The sequence below is a fragment of the Gastrolobium bilobum genome, unplaced genomic scaffold (genome assembly GCF_033153095.1).
Source record: "Gastrolobium bilobum isolate Gb01-03AN ecotype WA unplaced genomic scaffold, APGP_CSIRO_Gbil_v1 utg913, whole genome shotgun sequence".
Lineage (NCBI taxonomy): Eukaryota > Viridiplantae > Streptophyta > Magnoliopsida > Fabales > Fabaceae > Gastrolobium > Gastrolobium bilobum.
The window spans coordinates 735,479-754,265 of record NW_026900059.1 but is presented as its reverse complement, the minus strand read 5'-3'; the positions used below and the strand labels follow the sequence as shown (position 1 = coordinate 754,265).

Genomic DNA, 18,787 nt, shown 5'->3' with positions numbered 1-18,787 from the left:
TATGTGTCACCACATAATGAAGAATGCGAGCAGAAACTGACAAGTTGCTAACAGGATAATGAGCAAAATGACCGGGCTCAGCGTCTGCCCTCCTAGTCTCTGTAACAATGGTCTCCCGGTTATAATCACCAAATATATGATGGCTGTCTCCATCATATAGTGCTGCTCCTGAGACACCATCAAAATCGAACCCCAGTAGCTCCGTCCAGATAGGAGCAGTCATGATGATATCAATCCCGCATACACGGGAAGTCAGCTCGCCTTGCGAGTAGCCAAGGTTCTGGTAGAAGGCTCTTACCATAACCTCCGAGTATGGGCACCGCATCTCCGCCAGGTGAAGTAAATGTGTCTGCTCAAGAAGCGGCACGATGTCAAAACGCTCTAGGTTGAAGAATGCCGAATCCAGTGATTTCGGTTCGCAGATCTTCCGGGTCATGAAAAACTTCACGAACTTCTCGTGTGAAGGAATGTCATCCTCAAACAAATATCCGAACGTCAAGTCCGGAGCCTGACTCGAAGCAGCCTGGGGCTGAGAGGATGACGACCCATCGTGACGACTCTTGGTTCTTCTCTCGGAATGGGTCACTGGCAGCTTTGAAACGCGTCGAGAGGTCATTGTGTCACACTATTAAACTGAAAAAATAACCAAAATCAGAAATTAGATACATGTTAGGGTTAGGGTTAGGGTTAGGGTTAGGGTTAGGGTTACATTCAGGGTTAGGGTAAGCGTATGACATACAAATTGATAAAATAATTCGGACAGAATCAAATGATATAAACGAAAACAATGAATCAGAACAGAAATCATAACATAATTGAAAAAACTGAAAAAAAAAATGCACCTTTGATCGATTTCAATCGGTAGAAGGCAGAGAGGTTGCAAGGTCCGCGAATGATGATCACAAACAAGACGAATTAGTGCAAGATTATGCCTGAAATCGCTCAAGATGACACTCCTCCAGCAGCTCTACTCGGGTACCCCTTTTGTGGGTTTTCGAATGGGGCTGCTGGGGTATTTTAAAACCCTACCGTCGCGATTTACCCGGGTACACTGCTCCGTACCCGGGTAAATAATTCAAACATTTTCCCAGATTCAAGAACTCTACCCGGGTACACCCCTACATACTCGGGTAGATAAAAAGTTTCAAAATTTACCCGGGTAGATAATGGTGTACCCGGGTAGGCTTCGTGGTCAACGGTCAAACAGGGGCAGATTGGTGTTATGTTTGTTGGGGAGGGTAAATTTTCGAAATAGTTTTGAATCAGGGGCAATTTGGTAATTAATTATTAATTAAGGGGCATAAGGGTCAAAAAGCCGTTACCACTACGACACTGGTTGATTTGTGTTATTATTATTATATAAATTCAAATCAAATCTTAAGCGACTCGATGACTGGTTAGATTTAGATAATATTTTTGGGTTTTATAAAAGTTATGTCGTAGGGAAAGTGATTGTGTAATGTTATAGAGATTCGTTTTGTATGTTTTAACTTTTTTAATTTTTTTTATTTTAAAAAGTGCGAATCCCACAAAATATTGTGTATAAAAAATTTAATGATATCATGTTAAAGCACAAACGACAATCCCAACATTTTTATGTTTTCAAAGGAGCGAGTTTTTAATTTTTCTCTAATTGAGAGAAAGGCTATATCTTCTTAAACAAGTAGTATAAAATTCTTATTAATGTATTTACTATTGGGTTAACTTTTTATGCAGCAGATAAGTTATCTGTAGTAAGTCCAATACGATATTATTTTGGGACAGAAATTATGGTATTTTTATAATTTTAATTTATTTCAGGATTATAATAATCTTTATATTTATAATTTTTTAAGATTTTAATATCAAAACGACATCGTTTTGAGAATAAATGGAGATAATTTATTTGCATTAATTGCAGAAACATTTTTCCTTTTACTATTTTGGTGTCTATCTGTTCTGAAGTTGTTGTCACTTTGTCAGTGGTTTTTTTTTTTTTTTTATAACAACTTTGTCAGTGGTTTACATAGATATGTACGACTCTACCTATATTGGTAAAAAAAAAGAAAAGCAAAAAATCAAATGAGTTAATCACATCACATTTGTTTATTTTCACAATTTTCCATCCATGCAAAAGTAGTCACCTCTCGTGCTACCTCCACGCGTGATCCTACTCATCTCATATTAACATTTGACAATACCAATTTAGCATAAAAAGCACACTTATCGTTTCATTAAAAGGAAAAAAATAAAATAAACAAAAACACTCTTACCCTTTAAGAAAACACAAAAAAATGAAAAATAAATAGGGCCATTTAACTTTGTATTTTTTTTTTTTTATTCTTTTAAAGATTAGATTCGTTCATTTCCGAGTCTCTAGCTCAGAAGCCATTGTCTTAAGCGTATGAATTTTGTTCAACCCCATATATCTTCTTTGTTTCTTTCATTTTTCCTTTCTATCTTCTCTCCTTCAGTAAAAATCACTGAACAGCTCCTATCAACAGTGACACTCTTTCACAATTAAATCAAAAAAACCAAATCCACTATCAGAACCCCATTTTTCATATTTCAATCCACCTTCACCCCCATAATCTTTCTTGACCTTTTTCTTGAATTCAAACATCAAAGTTCTAGTCTTTTTTCAACTTCTTTCACTCTCAGGGGCTCTGTTCTTGAACCCCATTGAAGGGTCACATCTGGGTACTCTTGCTTCCACGTGGGTTTTTGAGCAAAGTTTGAAGCTTTTTCCTCTTCTACTTTGCCCCCAATTGATGGGACTCTAAATGGGTTCTTTGGAATCTGGGATCCCATTGAAGAAAGGGAGCTTGTTTGGTCCTCAGTCCAATAGAAAAGAGAGGCACCCTTTTTCTCAGAGGTTCAGATCGAGCTTCTCGCGTTTGATTTTCAAGAAACTTGATTATGTTCAATGGATTTGCACGGTGGTGGTGTTTCTTTGCTTGGTCGTTGTGTTCCAAATGTTCCTTCCAGGTTCTGTTTTGGAAAACTCAGAGGATTCCTTGAGAGCTGTGAAGATGCATTCTAGGAACATGTCTCAATATAAAGACATAGACAAGTATGTCTTGGACACTGGGGAGGGTGCTATTTTTCTGCCTAGGATTTTGGAGAAATTCAGAAGAGATGATGGTAGGAATGTGAATCTGTTCAATCACACTGTGCAACATTTCGGGTACAGAAAGCCTCAGCTGGCACTGGTTCGTTCACCTAATTTGGAACTGTTTAAATGGAAATGAAGTTTGTTATTAATTAATCTTTTAATACTCTCTGAATTTTTCTCTGTCATTGTTGCATGAAATTTTATTTATTTTATTTCTTTCTTGGACATTTTACAGTTAACATAATTTCGGTTTCTTTTGAAGGTATTTGGAGAATTGTTTGTTGATTCACAACAATTGCTTATGGTAACAATTGCAGCTGCTTTGCTAGAGATTGGCTACGCAATTCAGGTGCTCTATTTACATTTTATTCTCAGTATTTAACCTGGAATTTTTATTTTTATTTTTGAGTTTAGGCATAAGAAAATAAAAAAGGATACCAGCTATTAGTTTAAGTCAAATGTTGAATATTTGAGTTATTTCTGGAGAAAATGGAAAGCACAAACAAAGAGAGATGTTGAATTTTAAGTCAAATGTTCCTCTCTTGTATGTATGCTCACTTTACTATTAGTTTCAAATGCCTCATTTGATAAGCGAAGATATAGTAGTCTACCAGATATTCATTCACCTTCCACAGAGAACCATGCACGACGCCTGTTTTAAATTTGAAGCAGGCTTGTGCATTTAAGAATGTATATTGAAGTCCTTAAGAATGTGGTGACTTATCAAAGTTACTCTAAAATATCCTTAAGAATATGTTCACCTCCTCACCAATTGCAAAAGTGGTTTTTAATTAATATTATTATGTTTATTTTTGTTCAAGTGTTCCCTATGCTTTGCAGGTCTTTTCACTGGAAGATGGACCAGGGCGTAATGTGTGGATAAATTTAAGAGTTCCCATCACGGTCATTCGAACCTGTGACCAGCCAGACAACACCGTAGACTGGCTAAAGTATGATTATTATTCTAATTTTTACTTCTAGACCAAGCAGTTTGCATTGTTTTAAGATTTGAAATGTCTAGAAATCAGAACCAACTAACTTTAGCTGCTAAAATGGCTGTCCGTTTGAATTCTTCAAGGTTTATAATATATCTGACATGAGCTCTAAGTCACTGTTGATTCTCCTTGTATCTGTTCTGGTTCGAGGATCTACTGAAGTTAACAACTCATTGGAAAATTACTGTCAATAGTGTCTTGTTTTTATACGGCTTGATTATAATTCTGATTTCTTGTTTAATTCTTTATATTTTGTTCAAAAGGTTATAGTTACAACCTTTTTTTTCTTACAACCTCTTACAACCATGTCTTATCACCGTTGATTTCCGCCAATCAATGGTTATGATTTTAGCAAATTAAACTCATTAATTAATTATTAATTCACAATAAATGATAACCGTTGATTGACGGAAATCAACGGTGATAAGATATGGTTGTAAAAAAAAAGGTTGTAAGTATAACCTTCCTCCTCTTTGTTCAATTATATTATATCCATGTTCAGTTTGTGAAAAATTATGTTACCTCATTCTCTTTTTCATCACTTCCAGTATTTTTATCCTTATAATGATTTTGTATTTTAGCTTGTTTGGATTAGCTTATTTTTGGGCCAAAAAGCTTTTGATCAAAAGGATCCTTAGAGAGTTTTTGAAGAACAGAAGAGATTATTTGCCCAAAATAATCTATTCCCGACCATGCTTAATCCTTTTAATTTTTGAATATTCAAAATAATATGGTGTAGTTGTGTTTGCTTTAGTATATCCGACTTCATGATATTCACTTGGACTTGTTTCTTAATATGTTACCGACTGAGAAAATCCTACTGTTTTGGTTCGATTAACAAATTCTGGTTGCATCTGATAAGAATGCATGTCTTTTGCAGCTATGATGGTATAATTGTGAGCTCTGTTGAAGCCAAGGGTGCCTTTTCTTGGTAAGATGCTTATTTTATTTTCTAAGGAGAAGATTCTGAATTTTTGTTGTTACCTGAATCCTTTACAGACTTTGCAGCCATGAATTGTGTTTTAGGTTTTTGCCGTGAATGTCCTTGTTCAAGTAACACGAATGATTTTAGTTGTTACAGTTTTTTGCAGGAACCTTTCAAGTCTATACCGCTTATATGGATCATTCATGAAAATGCTCTTGCTAATCGTTCAAGACAATATACTACAAGAGGGCAGATTGAACTTTTGAATGACTGGAGAAGAATTTTCAACCGTTCAACAGTTGTTGTCTTTCCAAACTATGCCTTGCCGGTAATATTTAGAAGACAAGTTATTTATTTAATTATTATTTGATACATGGGAATCATACGTAGGGCTCTACTCAAACCTTACTCACCCAGTCGTTCAATCTCATTATTATCTGATAAGCTAAGCTTTAGCCCAGACTGGGGGACAAGTTATTTTTGTAGTTACTGGTCAATGGCATTTTCTTGTAGCCATGCATTCCACGATTGATTCATAATCTGCTTTGAGTCAAACAGCTATCTCATTGTTAACTGCTTTTATATCATTTAAGAACAAATCTGACTCAGATTGTGTAATCAAGTTTCCTGTTGGATACTATTATCCTTTGAGTTTTAATTCTATGGTATAAACATTATAGTTATGATTATAACTACTAACTAGCATATGATAACTTATCTATTGTTTTCTTAAATCTCATTGTGCTGGGACGTAATTAGTTATGACAACTAATGCTGTAATTCCTCAGGTGATTTACTCCACGTTTGATGCGGGAAACTTTTACGTCATTCCTGGTTCCCCTGCTGCAGCAGTAGAAGCAGATGCATTTATGGGCTTACAGAAAGATAATTTGCGTATCAATATGGGCTATGGCCCGGAAGATGTGATTATCGCAATTGTGGGCAGTAAATTTTTGTACAAGAGCATGTGGTTGGGGCATGCCATTGTTTTGCGGGCTTTATCATCACTTCTGGCGGACTTCCCTTTAAGCAAAGATAATTCCAGTGCACAACTACGAATCATTGTTCATAGTGGGGAATTAACAAATAACTACAGTGTGGCTCTTGAGGTATGTATCCTACATTCTTCATGTTTATGGATATATAATTTGAAGTTTCTTATCTTGTATTCTGTTTCATTAGACCGTGGCACGTAGCTTGAAATATCCAAGAGGTATTATAGAGCATATAGCTGGAGATTTGAATGCAGATTCTGTTCTTGGCACAGCAGATGTTGTGATATATGGATCCTTCCTTGAAGAGCAGTCTTTTCCAGAGATTTTGATGAAAGCCATGTGCTTTGAGAAACCGATTATTGCTCCTGATGTTCCCATGATCAGAAAATATGTATGTTCATGCTCTATTTCTTTACTTTATCATACCATGGGTCTATTTTGCTTGGTACAATGGTATTTTTATCAATCCTCCTGGAAAAATCCAGAGTTTTGCTTTTTATGGCATTTAAACTAATTTCCAAGCATCTAAAATGTTATCGATTTTTATTTTTTTATTAATTTACAAAATTTGAGTTAAAGTTTCTCATATCATGTATTTCTAAGGAAACCTCTAACTGGTTTCTGGACATTAACTAGGTAGACGACCGGGTGAATGGGTATCTCTTCCCTAAGGATAATATTAGAGTTCTGAGACAAATTGTGTTAGAAGTGATCTCAAAAGGGAAAATATCACCCCTGGCTCGTAACATTGCTTCAATAGGGAGAAGCACTGCAAAGAACCTTATGGTTTCCGAAGCAATTGATGGATATGCATATTTACTTCAGAATATTCTCAGGCTTCCATCGGAGGTTGCTCCTCCTAAAGCTGTTTCAGAAATCCCCCCCAATGTTAAAGAACAATGGCAGTGGCATTTGTTTGAAGCAGTTCCAAATGTGACATATCAAAATAGGGTATTAAGAAGTAACACATTTTTAGATAAATATGAGGACCAGTGGAATCATTCTCAAAAAAATGGTTCGGCTACTACGGTTGCAGCTGATGATATATTTGTGTATAGCATATGGGAAGAAGAAAAATATATTCAGATGACTATTACAAGAAAAAGGAGAGAGGATGAAGAGGTAAGATCAGTGAATGTTCAAATTTATAAAAGAGTAATGCTATATGATATTATATCCTCCTAAAACATCCTCAAAGTAATCCTCCTAATACTTTATAAAGAGTTTTAAATGAAAAAGTAAATGCATTTGATATCTTGGAAACATAAAAAACATTAAATACTTCATTTAATAACTAGGAGGATTATTATGAAGAATGTTGAGGAGGATTTATGATTATTCTTTATAGAATTAGGGTATTGGATCTTTCCTGACTTCTATTTGCAAGGCTAGTAGGTCAAGCTTAAGTCATGTTGAATTTTAATGCAGTTGAAGGATAGAACGGAGCAGTCACACGGAACATGGGAGGAAGTATATCGAAATGGTAAGAAGGCTGATAGGTTAAAGAATGATTTGCATGAAAGGGATGAAGGAGAGCTTGAGAGGACGGGACAGCCCCTATGCATTTATGAACCTTATTTTGGGGAAGGATCCTGGCCTTTTCTACATCAAAGATCTCTTTACCGTGGAGTTGGCCTGGTAAGTTGTGTGTGCATGTGTTCAATTGTATTTTCATATGAATCCATATATACAGTGCAAATAATAATAAATTTCCTTTTATAATGGCATAATATTTGTTACAGTGCTTGATTCTAATATAACCCCAAGTAATACAGTGTTCATGTTAATGCATTGCATTCTCTTCAGAAGGTATATGATTGTTTTTCATCCTCTCTCTCTCTCGTTTGGTAATTATATCATTATTTTGCCATGTTAATGCAATGCCTCAAATCTCCTGTAATAGTTGCACTTTCTTTTCAGAACATAAAATGAGTTGCTTTTGATTTTAATCTGACGCAATGAATGTACTGGATATTTGCAGTCCACTAAAGGACGAAGACCAGGGCGAGATGATTTGGATGCACCTTCTCGTCTTCCACTGCTTAATAATGCTTACTATCGAGATGTACTTGGTGAATATGGAGCCTTCTTTGCAATTGCAAACAGGATTGACCGTTTACACAAAAATGCTTGGATTGGGTTTCAGTCTTGGAGAGCAACAGCAAGGAAGGTATATGATTGTTTTTTATACCTCATTTCTTTTTTGATGCTCTTTTTTCATTTCGAAAATAGATATTGGTTTTGATAAATACATATTATTTCTGTCTTTTTCAATCGTTTTAGGTTAGAAGGTTGTGATGCTGATTTTATATTGCCTTTTTCCCTGCAACTTTTTTGTATAGAGGCTGATCCTATATTTGATATGATATGATGTTTAAAGTTGAATATTCTTTGTCTAATTAGAGGTTTTGAAATTGTGGCTATAAAAAAGTAAAATAATCTTGTGTGCACTGAACTGAATCTTCAATTATGCAGCTTCTATTCTCCCTTTTTTTGATTAGTGGAATTGGTTGTGTGTATAAGGCTGAAATGCAGGAAGATAACTCAAATGGAAACAATAAATTAAATTTCTTGTCTGCCTCTTGTTCTGGGTTTTTTGACATCAAGCATGGGATTTTAACAGGCATCTTTGTCCAGAACTGCTGAAAATGCATTATTAGATGTTATCCAAGCCAGAAGGTATGGGGATGCACTATATTTCTGGGTGCGCATGGATATGGATCCACGAAACCCTTTGCAGAAGGATTTTTGGTCATTTTGTGATGCCATTAATGCAGGAAATTGCAAGTAAGACCTGTTAAACCTATTCCGTGTTTTTTCTTTAGTATATGGAAGTTTGAGTGTTGACCCTTGTTTGCCCTCATCATCTATTACATTTTTAAAAGTATAGATTGATTTTCTCTACATTTGTGAAGGTTTGCATTCTCAGAGGCCATGAGGAGAATGTATGGGTTAAAAGATGATATGGATTCTTTGCCACCCATGCCCCTAGATGGTGACACTTGGTCTGTCATGCAGAGTTGGGCTCTGCCTACGCGATCCTTTTTAGAGTTTGTAATGTTCTCCAGGTACGCTAAGTTTCATTAGTGGATGTCTCTGATTGGAAATAAGCTCATTTTATCGACTAAGAAAAATGTTATCTTGTAACTTGTTTGAGTTAAATAACTGATATAACCTACCATTTATGCAGAATGTTTGTAGATGCATTGGATGCGCAGATGTATGAAGTGCATCATTCAACTGGACACTGCTCTTTGAGTTTGTCAAAAGTAACTTGCTTTCCTCAAAGGACTAGTTTTGCTGGTTTAGTTTTAGGCATTTTCTCCTCGTGGTTTAACTTCTTTCAGATAGAAGTCTGTTTTTTAAAACAAATATTTATGTTTTTGTATTTTATACAGAAGCATGCACAGGGTAAAGATTTGAAGGAATCTACTTAAAAATATTTGTTCCAACACTCGTCACTGTAGTTTGAAATATGTTGTTAACACATTTGGATTTTGAAAAACAATTCTAATTGGCGTTTCAGATGTAGTGTTGGGTTACAAATTACAATGTACTTTAGTTTACATTGTAAGCTAACCCCGTTGGCTGGCTCAAATGGCAATATGAGCCCCAGGACGGACGAACTGCCAAAAGAGTAGGGGTTTGAATTCTGGAGAGGACCTTTGAGGAGAGCTGGATAATTGCCACACTGCCCAACTTGGAATTAGTCCTATACAAATGCGGACCCTTTTCTCGCATGAGTTGTGGGGATACCTAGGGATATGGCTCGCCCCAAAGGGATAATTAGGATCATGGAATCTAAAAAAAAAGGACATTATAACCTTGCTGCTTATTTTTGCACCTCGTCTCATTGCATGAATAAATGTGCTAATTGCAGGATAAACATTGCTATTCAAGGGTTCTTGAGCTTCTTGTGAATGTCTGGGCATACCACAGTGCAAGGAGGATGGTGTTTGTGAACCCTGAGACTGGTGTAATGCAGGAACAACACAAGTTCAAGAACCGTAGAGGTAAAATGTGGATCAAATGGTTCTCATACAGCACACTTAAGAGCATGGATGAGGACTTAGCAGAGTTATCAGATTCTGAGGATCCTGGGAGGCATTGGTTGTGGCCATCAACAGGTGAAGTATTCTGGCAAGGTGTATATGAGAGAGAGAGGAATTTGAGGCACAAGGAGAAGGAAAAGAGGAAGCAAAAGAGTTTAGAAAAACTAAATCGAATGAGGAAGCGTCATCGCCAACAAGTGATAGGAAAATACGTGAAGCCCCCACCAGATGAGGTTGAAAGCTTCAATTCATCTTTGCTTGCAGTAAATGAATCATGATTCTACTTCTGTGATGAAGAATTCAAGGCATCTTTCAAGTATATCCTGATATAAAATTCTTTTCTTCTTTTGTAATTTTCATTTCATTTTTCTTCAACACAATTGTGATTTTCATGCAGAAAGGATGCACATTTCAGTTGAGGGTCGTGTGTGTAAAACCTGCATCATTCTAGGCATTGATGTTTGATAAAAATCTAATGTGTAAAGTTTCTTTCTTTCTCTTTTTTCTTCTGTAATTCCATTCTTTCAGGATAATAGATTCTTTTAGAGAAAGGCTTGGTAAGTTGTAATCTTGATATAGCATTTGTGAATCTGAATGAGATTAGCTTGTAGCAATGTATTCCATTTTTAACCATTCTCACAACATGTCAGGTGTAAAGCTTTACTATGTTAATTCCATAATTCATGGTATTCAATAAGTTACGCTTCCATCAATTCCTTCCATGATTAATTTTAGGAAAAAACAAGTATCATGTTGTAGGACAATTCTCTTGTTATGTTATAGAGACAATAAATGTGGGATCTACCATGTTTAAAATAAAAAGAAAAAAAAAATGTAACACAAATATCGATGTATGCGTAAGAAATTTTGCATTTGTTATGCAACATGACAAATGCAAAATTTGTTCAAAGGTTTTGCAGCCAAGGTTGATGTACTAGTGGAATTGAGTAAAATAATAATAATTGTATAAAATAATCATTAAGTCATGACTGAAATTGTAACTTCCTAATACACCTGCACAACCTTTATTAAATGCAAAAGTTTCCGATCCTCGTGCAAATGATATTTGGGTCACAGAAGTTTGATACGCTAACTAGCTACTTTATATCATTATATATAGGAGTCAAATATAAAAGATATTTATTCATCGGTATTCATGATATATTATTCTAGTTAGTCTTTAATCTATTGATGGGTTATGACACTTACTGATGCAGACATCATCTCCACCCAAACCAAAAACACAACCGACAAAACGGAATGAAGCCTTTGTCACTAACTCTTGGGGCTTAATAGCTGAACTATACCCTTGATCATAAATTGATGTATTTGATTGTATTTTGATTTTTTTATCCTTATGAAAACATGTATTTTTTGTGTTTTTTTTTTTTTTTTTTTAAAAGTTAAAAGTCAAAACATAAAATAAAAATAACTCAGACATCTTCTTTAAATTTGATTTTAAAAACAAAAAAATAATTACAAATTATTTTTAAAAACAGTATTCAAACACTAGCTTAGACCAAAGCATAAAAACCCTTATACCTAGGAGAACTCTTAAAATGGATGGTAACACTTGAGAATTAAGCACCTTAAGGGGCATATAGCCACTCCCACATGCCCCTGGTGATGCTGGCAACCCCAAGAAAACTTAACCAGCCCAGTTCCTGTCCACATATTCCATTAGCTCTTGAGATAGTCCAGCCACAATTATATATATTCAATGATTATGTATTTAAGTTTAATAACATTGATATTAACTGTATTTTTAAAAGTATGACAAATACTAGCAAGGAGTAGAATTAAGGTTTTCAATTACATAATATAAGTAAACAAATATACTCTTCTGCTTCATAATGACATCCCCTTGCACAGATTTATTTGAAATGCTTCGAGCCATCTTATTTTAAAGGATGAACAGATATTCTGGAAAACAATAAGAATAAGCTTAGCATTTGTTTGGAGGAGTACAACACGTATAAATCGGAGAAACAACTTCGCATTTACATTACAACAGTAAAATTATACATTATTAGTACAAAAGGACTCATACCACACTTTACTATTACAACATATACCCTCAATTACATTGCAACACCAATGGCTCTCACTTGTAATGGCCTAATTGGAGGATTTCATGCAAGACATCTTGGAAGTTGCTGGTCTATAGCGCTTTGTCCTCACTCTCCTATTCTTGCTCCTGCCTAATTTCTTCTCCAATTCCTTCACTCTTCCAGTTAACTCTGATATTACACTTAACTGTTCATTCCCAGCTTCCAACAACTTCTCCATCATCTTCCTTAACTTCACATTCTCTTCCAATAATTTTGTATCCACATTTAACCCTCCATCATGCTCAGCATCAGGTAGCTGAAGCTCTTTTAATGCAGGTGGTGCTGCAAATACTTCAGTTTTCTCCCGAGTCAAAGTTTGTGAATCTTTATTATCAGCACTGATTGCCCGTTCAGTAACCATGTCTTCACCATCAACTTGTGTCTCCCACTGTGCAAACTTTTCTTCTGGTTCCTGTTCCTTCTGTGAGTCATTAATAGGCACAAACTCCATTGGTTCTGGCAGGATGTTATTTACATCATTTGCTTCCAAGCTTACATCTCCATTCCCTAGTTCATGACCATTGACTTGTGTTGTCAAAGATGGCAACTTAGTATCATTTCTCATTTCCTCTTCTGACTTACACCCAACCTCTATATCCAATGGTGCATCCCCTTTAAGTTCATCTTCTTTCTGGAACTGAATCTTAACCCAGCCATCTGATTCCCCACTAGACTGCACCTCTTCCTTCTCATCTAGCAGTGGCTGTTCTCGTTGAGTTTCTTTTGCAGTGTCATCTGTGGAAGAGCTTGTTTTTTCATCTGCATTACATTCCCCTTCTTCAGTTGGTTTATAAGTTTTAGTTTCATCATGCTTCTCTAATTCAGATTCTGCTGTATCCTCATCAAGCAATCCCACTGGCAGTTCTGCAGAACATTCCACATCTTCAGCTTGTACTTCCCCTTTAGAAGTATTAGTTTCAAATTCTGATGTTGCCATATCCTGACCAAGCAATCCCCCTGGAAGCTCCTTCATTGGATGGATCTTTGAATCTAACTCATCATGTGCAGCATCATCCACCATGGCTGGGAGGCTTCTATCCATCATCATGGTAGTACTTCCAGTTATTTGGGCCTCCACCCTCCCTTTTTCATTTTGTTCATCCTTCCCAGAACTAATATCAATGATATCTTCATCTATAGCTTCCACTGGCAATTCTTTCCAAGCAGTCATATCCAAATTTTCAACTTCAATAGGAATGTCGTTCACCTCAGCAATTTTGTCAGTCTCGGAAAGATCACTTGTAGCATTCAATGCATCAACTGTAACCACTTGGCTGATATCTTCATTAACTAAGCCATTTGGTGGGACAATAGGATCTGTTCCCTCATTTGATGCGGGATCAACTGGTGGCTGAGATTCACTTCCACCATCATTAGCATGAACACTGTTAACACCATCCTGACATTTTTCCAACGTATCATGACCTCCATCACTGATGCCTTCAGATGAATCCTCTCCTGGTACTGCTACTTTTCCTTCTTGTTGCTCTTGCTGCTGAGGTTTCTTAGCCATTACAGAATCAAGCCTTTCTTGCAAGGATGTAAGCTCTCTTGCCAGGGATTTTCTGGTCTCCCTCAAACTTAAATGCAAACCCTGTATATATTGTGAATAATGTGTAAGCATAATGTTGAAAGAAAGCAGGAACTGTATTAAACATCATAAATAAGATGAACAACAATCAATAGCTCAGACAAACCACAACCACCACTCATATCTATGCAACTCAAAATGTTCATCTTTGTTCAAGTGCAGTTGCCAACTGTGCCTATGATAGGTAATTAGGCATGTAATGTTTATTATCCATAGCCATGAACGAAGGAAAAAGTCTAGCTAATAAGTACCATGTGAGAATGTTTAAGTGCAGAGTACAAAAAGTGCAAATGGTACGTATTTCATGTGATATTTGTTGTAAAAAATGCAAGCATATCAAAACTGCATTGTAGATTTTATCTTATGGAAAGTAAAATAGAGTGAGCTAACACGTACCTGTATAGTATCCAACTTAAGCAGGAGTCTCATTATGGTCTCCCCAATTGCAATTCTTTGCTTGTCATTATTTTGAAGATCAGAAGAGCCCTCAAAAGCTTGAATACGATCTCTAACATCATTCACCTCCTTACTAACTTCAGCTATCTGCTTCAATTTCTTCAATGGTTCCCATTTTCTCACTTGATAACCTCTAAAAGCAGCTTGTATCAAAACAGCAGCATCTGCATCCAACAGAACCCTTCCCTCTTTTGGACCTTCATCATTTGGTTTGCTTATATCCCTTACTTCCCTTGCTTCAGTAGCTTCTTCTGTCATATTTTCTGTCCCTTTCTCTGCCTTTTTATCTTCAGTCTTACATTGGTCACCATTTGTATGGCTTTCCCTTGTCCCTATTGAAGCTCCACTGGGCATGTTTAAATTTATCTGGCTTTGACATTCATCCTTGCAGTCAGCACCCTTGTTTTCACTACTCTTATTTTCAGACACCTGAATGGTTCTCTCCTTTGGTTTGACTTTCTCACCAGCATTTAAAGCACTCTGAAGATTCAAATCTGGCTGAGCCTTATCATTCATGCCACTTGAAGGAGTCCTTGATGTTTCACCATCCGTTGCTTGGGAATGTTTTTTTGAGGCAGGTGGACTTGGAGACCTTGAACTCCCATTGCCATTTTTCTTCCTTGGTAATGGACTAACTCTCAAACAAACAGGAGGTAACTTAGATGTTTTCCTTGGAGATGTGGACATGGAATGGCTTTGGCCACTGGTGTAGGAGTCATTCTTTGTAACATTATCTTCCATTTGATTTACAGGAATGCTCCTTTCCCTCTTGTCATTTCCCTCTGAATCATTTTTTCCTTGATCATGCAATTCCATCTGCTTCACAGGTATGCTTCTTTTATTAGTCACTTTCTCTATAACATCCGAACCACTTGTATTTGTGGATTCAACTTGATTTGATCTGGTTCCATTTGTAACAACTTCATCAGCACAAGAATTCACAGGAACAGATTTGAATGTATGAGGTGCCTCCTCAATGCATTTTGGTGCAGAAGTTCTCTCCTGATTATTTGTCCTTCCACCTTCCTCCTGCTTATTGTGGTAAGGCATCCAGATGATAGGGAATGGGAATTCTAATCTCTTGTCTTCACTCTGGTGCTTCTGGTTCATTCTTCCATCTTCAGATTCCCTTCTATTGCTGTCAGTCTCCCAGTTGCTGTTTCTTCTTCCATCTCCATCATGAACCATGTTAGGGACACCCTTCATATCAAGAGGTGTACTTGTGTACTCTGGTGGTATCCAAATAAAGGGATATGGATGATAGTTCTTCAACTGAACTGGGGCCAATGCATCATCCATTTTCTTTCCACCATTAGGTTCTTGCTCTTCAATCTTTACACTTTTACCTTCCTTCTGGTGGCATGGATGATTAAGACACCCACAACAATGATAGTCTCTGGGCATACACTTATCATATTCATATTTAGGCAGCTCCATAGTATAATGTGGTTGTGGGGAATAAGGAACAAAGAATGGTTCTCCGTATGAAGGATAACCACCAGAATAGTACATCGGTGATGGTGATGGAGCAGGAGCATGTGGATAAGAAGGCCTGTAGCTATAATAACCAGGAAAATTGTTGTGGCCACAGCAGAAATTCACTGGAATAGGGTGCCCATAACTGTGAGGAAAGGGACAAAACTGTTCATATGAAAAGGGTGATTTGGATGAATCCACTTTTATTTGAGGGGGAATAGCCTCAATGCCAGGATGATAACAATGAGGGAATGGTGTTTGGTTTCTCTGATATGGGTATGAATCCATGTTTCTATATGCAGGCATCATGTTCGGTAAGGTTGTTGCCCTTGGTATAACTCAGAAAGATACTAGGGCGCTAACTCTGCATTTCACAACAGGACTAATGTCAAATTTCAATATTAGGAATAAGGGATAAAGAATAGGAGAATGATTTTCAACAAAGGACCATACATGTTAATTGTGTTCATCATTAAAAAACAAAAAAAAGGACCAAGAAGAAGCACGAATGAAAGAACACCATTTGCTTATATTCTTCTACGCTTACAAAATAGAATCTAGAAAGTATACATCATACAACACAAGAATAATTTCTTCAGAACAGAAGCTGCATATAAGAGCCATTCATCTTCAGCATAAAAGCTATAATTCAGCTTCTCAGTGCTACAACTATAAGGCATACACCACAAGCACAGATATTTTATGAATACAATAAGACGGTAAAAATTAAATTCGTTAACCATTTCAACACAAAAAACTTAAGCAGCTATATATGAAACTCATATTAATAGTTTTATATTATCAAACACATGCGTATTAGGATCACAACTTTGATTTTTGATTCTCAACAATATCTTAATTTCTTTCAAAAGTGCAACACCATATTAAAAGTGTATTTCTTGATCACAAATGTATCTACACTCATGTCCATCAAATGACTTGCTCTTTTATCATTCAAGTCTAGTAATGGATTAATGTAAATATTTTTCATACAGCACCATCACGCAACTAAAAAATAGGCCTCCTGAAAAAATGTCATTAACTCAAAACTATCAACAAAGCTCCTATACCCACATAAAAAAACAACACAAATTTCACGTGAAAAACATGACAAACATATCAACCAAGTACAGCAAAAGAGAAGGGAAAAAATGACTTACATTAAATTTTCCAAGGAAACTAAACGAGAAAAGAAAAGAAAATTCCAGCCAAACAGTTCCGCTCAATCCAAGTGAAAGAGTTAACAGTGCAAAATCGAGCCACCAACCCAAAAACAGAGAAATGAAGTGGTGTTGTTTGTATACGATCAAAGCTCTGTGTCGTGATAAAATGGTCTGAGAATGGAAATGTAAGATAGAACGTGACCCTTTTATAGGGACAGCTATGTTTAATAATAGAAATGGTTGGAGACAAAAATCATGGTTTTCGAGATGTTTCGCGTGTCGTCGAGTGTTCAACAATGAAATCCTCTCTAGATTTTTCGTTACAGTTAAGGTATGGCCCACATGTTCTAGCCACGTGTCAAATCAACTATACGCAGCCACGTTATTTGAGAACCTTCGAGTCATTTTTGGTCAATCCCGTTATTTTTAAATAAAATATATTTTACAATAAAAACATATATAAATTGACACACAAAGCCACAAATATGAAATGAAGAAGCTTTTAAAAAAAAAAATTCTCTCAAGAATTTGTTAAATTTTTTTTTTTTTTTTTTTAACTTTAAAACTAAATAATTTAAAAGCGGTCATTAAAAGCTTTTTGAGACGATTTTAAAAAAGATTTCTCAAAATTTTGTTTTTTCCAAACATGCCAGAAAAAAAATGCTTGATTTAATAAAAGTGATTGTTTCTAACATTATTATGGGTCAACTTCGAGGCAAAATGGGCTGTGCCCATTGTTGGTCCCTTAAATTTTTTAAAGGTCTTCTTCATTCTGGGTCAATTTTGAAACAACTTCTTTTTTGTGGTCACTGCTTTAAAGCAAGCTCTTCGATGCATAACAGAAATTGTAGCTAGGCCCAAATTAAGGCCCACAAAAATCTTTCTTAGTCCACCATAAACTTAAAACAAGGCAAGAATTCAAGGTTCTTCTAATGTAAAACCTACCCCAAAAAAGAATAATAATAATAATAATAATAATAATAATAATAATAATAACACTAGACATGTAAACAGAATAATTTGGTATGGTTGTTGACAATTGATTGATTGTAGCACTTTATTCCATCTTATAACTACGTTTATATATAGTTAAATTCTGCCAAAATTTTAGCAAATTTTTGTTGACTGTATAACATTATTCCAGAACCTCGAGCAAAATAATAAAAGCAATTCCCTTTTAATTTTTTAACATGGCAAGTGTCACATGACCAAGTTATTCTCAATAAGGGCTCGAATTCCACAGGATATACAAAAAATACCCATTTGGGTTTGGGTTTTGTAATGCAATTGCAAAGAACAAAACTAAAAACTTTTTTAGGCACAAGAAATTACGTGCAGATTTATGGGGAGGGGTAACTGTTGGTACATGAAAAAGGCGAGGGTGGACAAAGACAAAATCCGAAAATCAGGAAACGATTGTGCATGACAATTTTTTTTCAGAATGAGATTTTTTTTTAATTTTTGTTTGCGGGAATAAAATGACTCCAAACATGGTTTGTGAGTGCAATGAAATTAAATTTGTATCTACTCCTTTGTTAAAATTAAAAATATTAATATTATTATAAAAACATATGATTTAATCATAAAGAAATGAGTATAATAAATAATATCTTTTATATTATAGAAGATAAAATTATATCCTACACATATAAAAGTGTGTGCAATCTATATTTTTTCTTTCTCATTTTTCTTCTCACATGACTCAACATTGGCCCCACGAGTTTTTACGTGTGTAGAAGATAAAATTATCTTTTATAATATGAGATATTAAACTCTAAATATAATTATGATTACTTTTTTCTCTAATTTTAGTTGGTAATATTACGAGACTTCAATACCACTAAATGGTAAAATAATAATAGTAATAATTTGTATAATGAACAAGAGAGTTACATGCTGGCATTGCACTAGTGGTGTGTTATAGGGATG

At 35.6% G+C, this 18,787-nt stretch overlaps 2 protein-coding genes across 3 annotated transcripts; one reads left to right on the top strand and one right to left on the bottom strand.

Annotated features, from left to right (window-relative positions):
* The first annotated feature begins 2,393 nt into the window (after positions 1-2,393).
* On the top strand, positions 2,394-10,614 carry LOC133295063 (uncharacterized). Of its 2 annotated transcripts, XM_061493848.1 has the most exons (15): positions 2,394-3,191; positions 3,357-3,443; positions 3,935-4,044; positions 4,970-5,020; positions 5,171-5,342; positions 5,803-6,123; positions 6,197-6,400; positions 6,646-7,131; positions 7,438-7,647; positions 7,991-8,179; positions 8,633-8,796; positions 8,925-9,077; positions 9,200-9,278; positions 9,890-10,377; positions 10,459-10,482. In XM_061493848.1, exons 1-14 carry the CDS (start codon positions 2,763-2,765, stop codon positions 10,337-10,339), a joined length of 3,105 nt encoding a protein of 1,034 aa, XP_061349832.1. In that variant the 5' UTR covers positions 2,394-2,762; the 3' UTR covers positions 10,340-10,377; positions 10,459-10,482. The 2 variants fall into 2 exon arrangements, with proteins under 2 accessions (XP_061349832.1, XP_061349831.1); XM_061493847.1 differs by having other exon boundaries at positions 9,890-10,614.
* A 1,423-nt stretch (positions 10,615-12,037) lies between these two features.
* Positions 12,038-17,050, bottom strand: LOC133295038 (BAG family molecular chaperone regulator 6). The gene is made up of 3 exons (XM_061493817.1): positions 16,856-17,050; positions 14,160-16,059; positions 12,038-13,766 (listed from the first exon to the last, which is right to left on the bottom strand). Exons 2-3 carry the CDS (start codon positions 16,002-16,004, stop codon positions 12,180-12,182), a joined length of 3,432 nt encoding a protein of 1,143 aa, XP_061349801.1. The 5' UTR covers positions 16,005-16,059; positions 16,856-17,050; the 3' UTR covers positions 12,038-12,179.
* Positions 17,051-18,787: the final 1,737 nt, after the last annotated feature.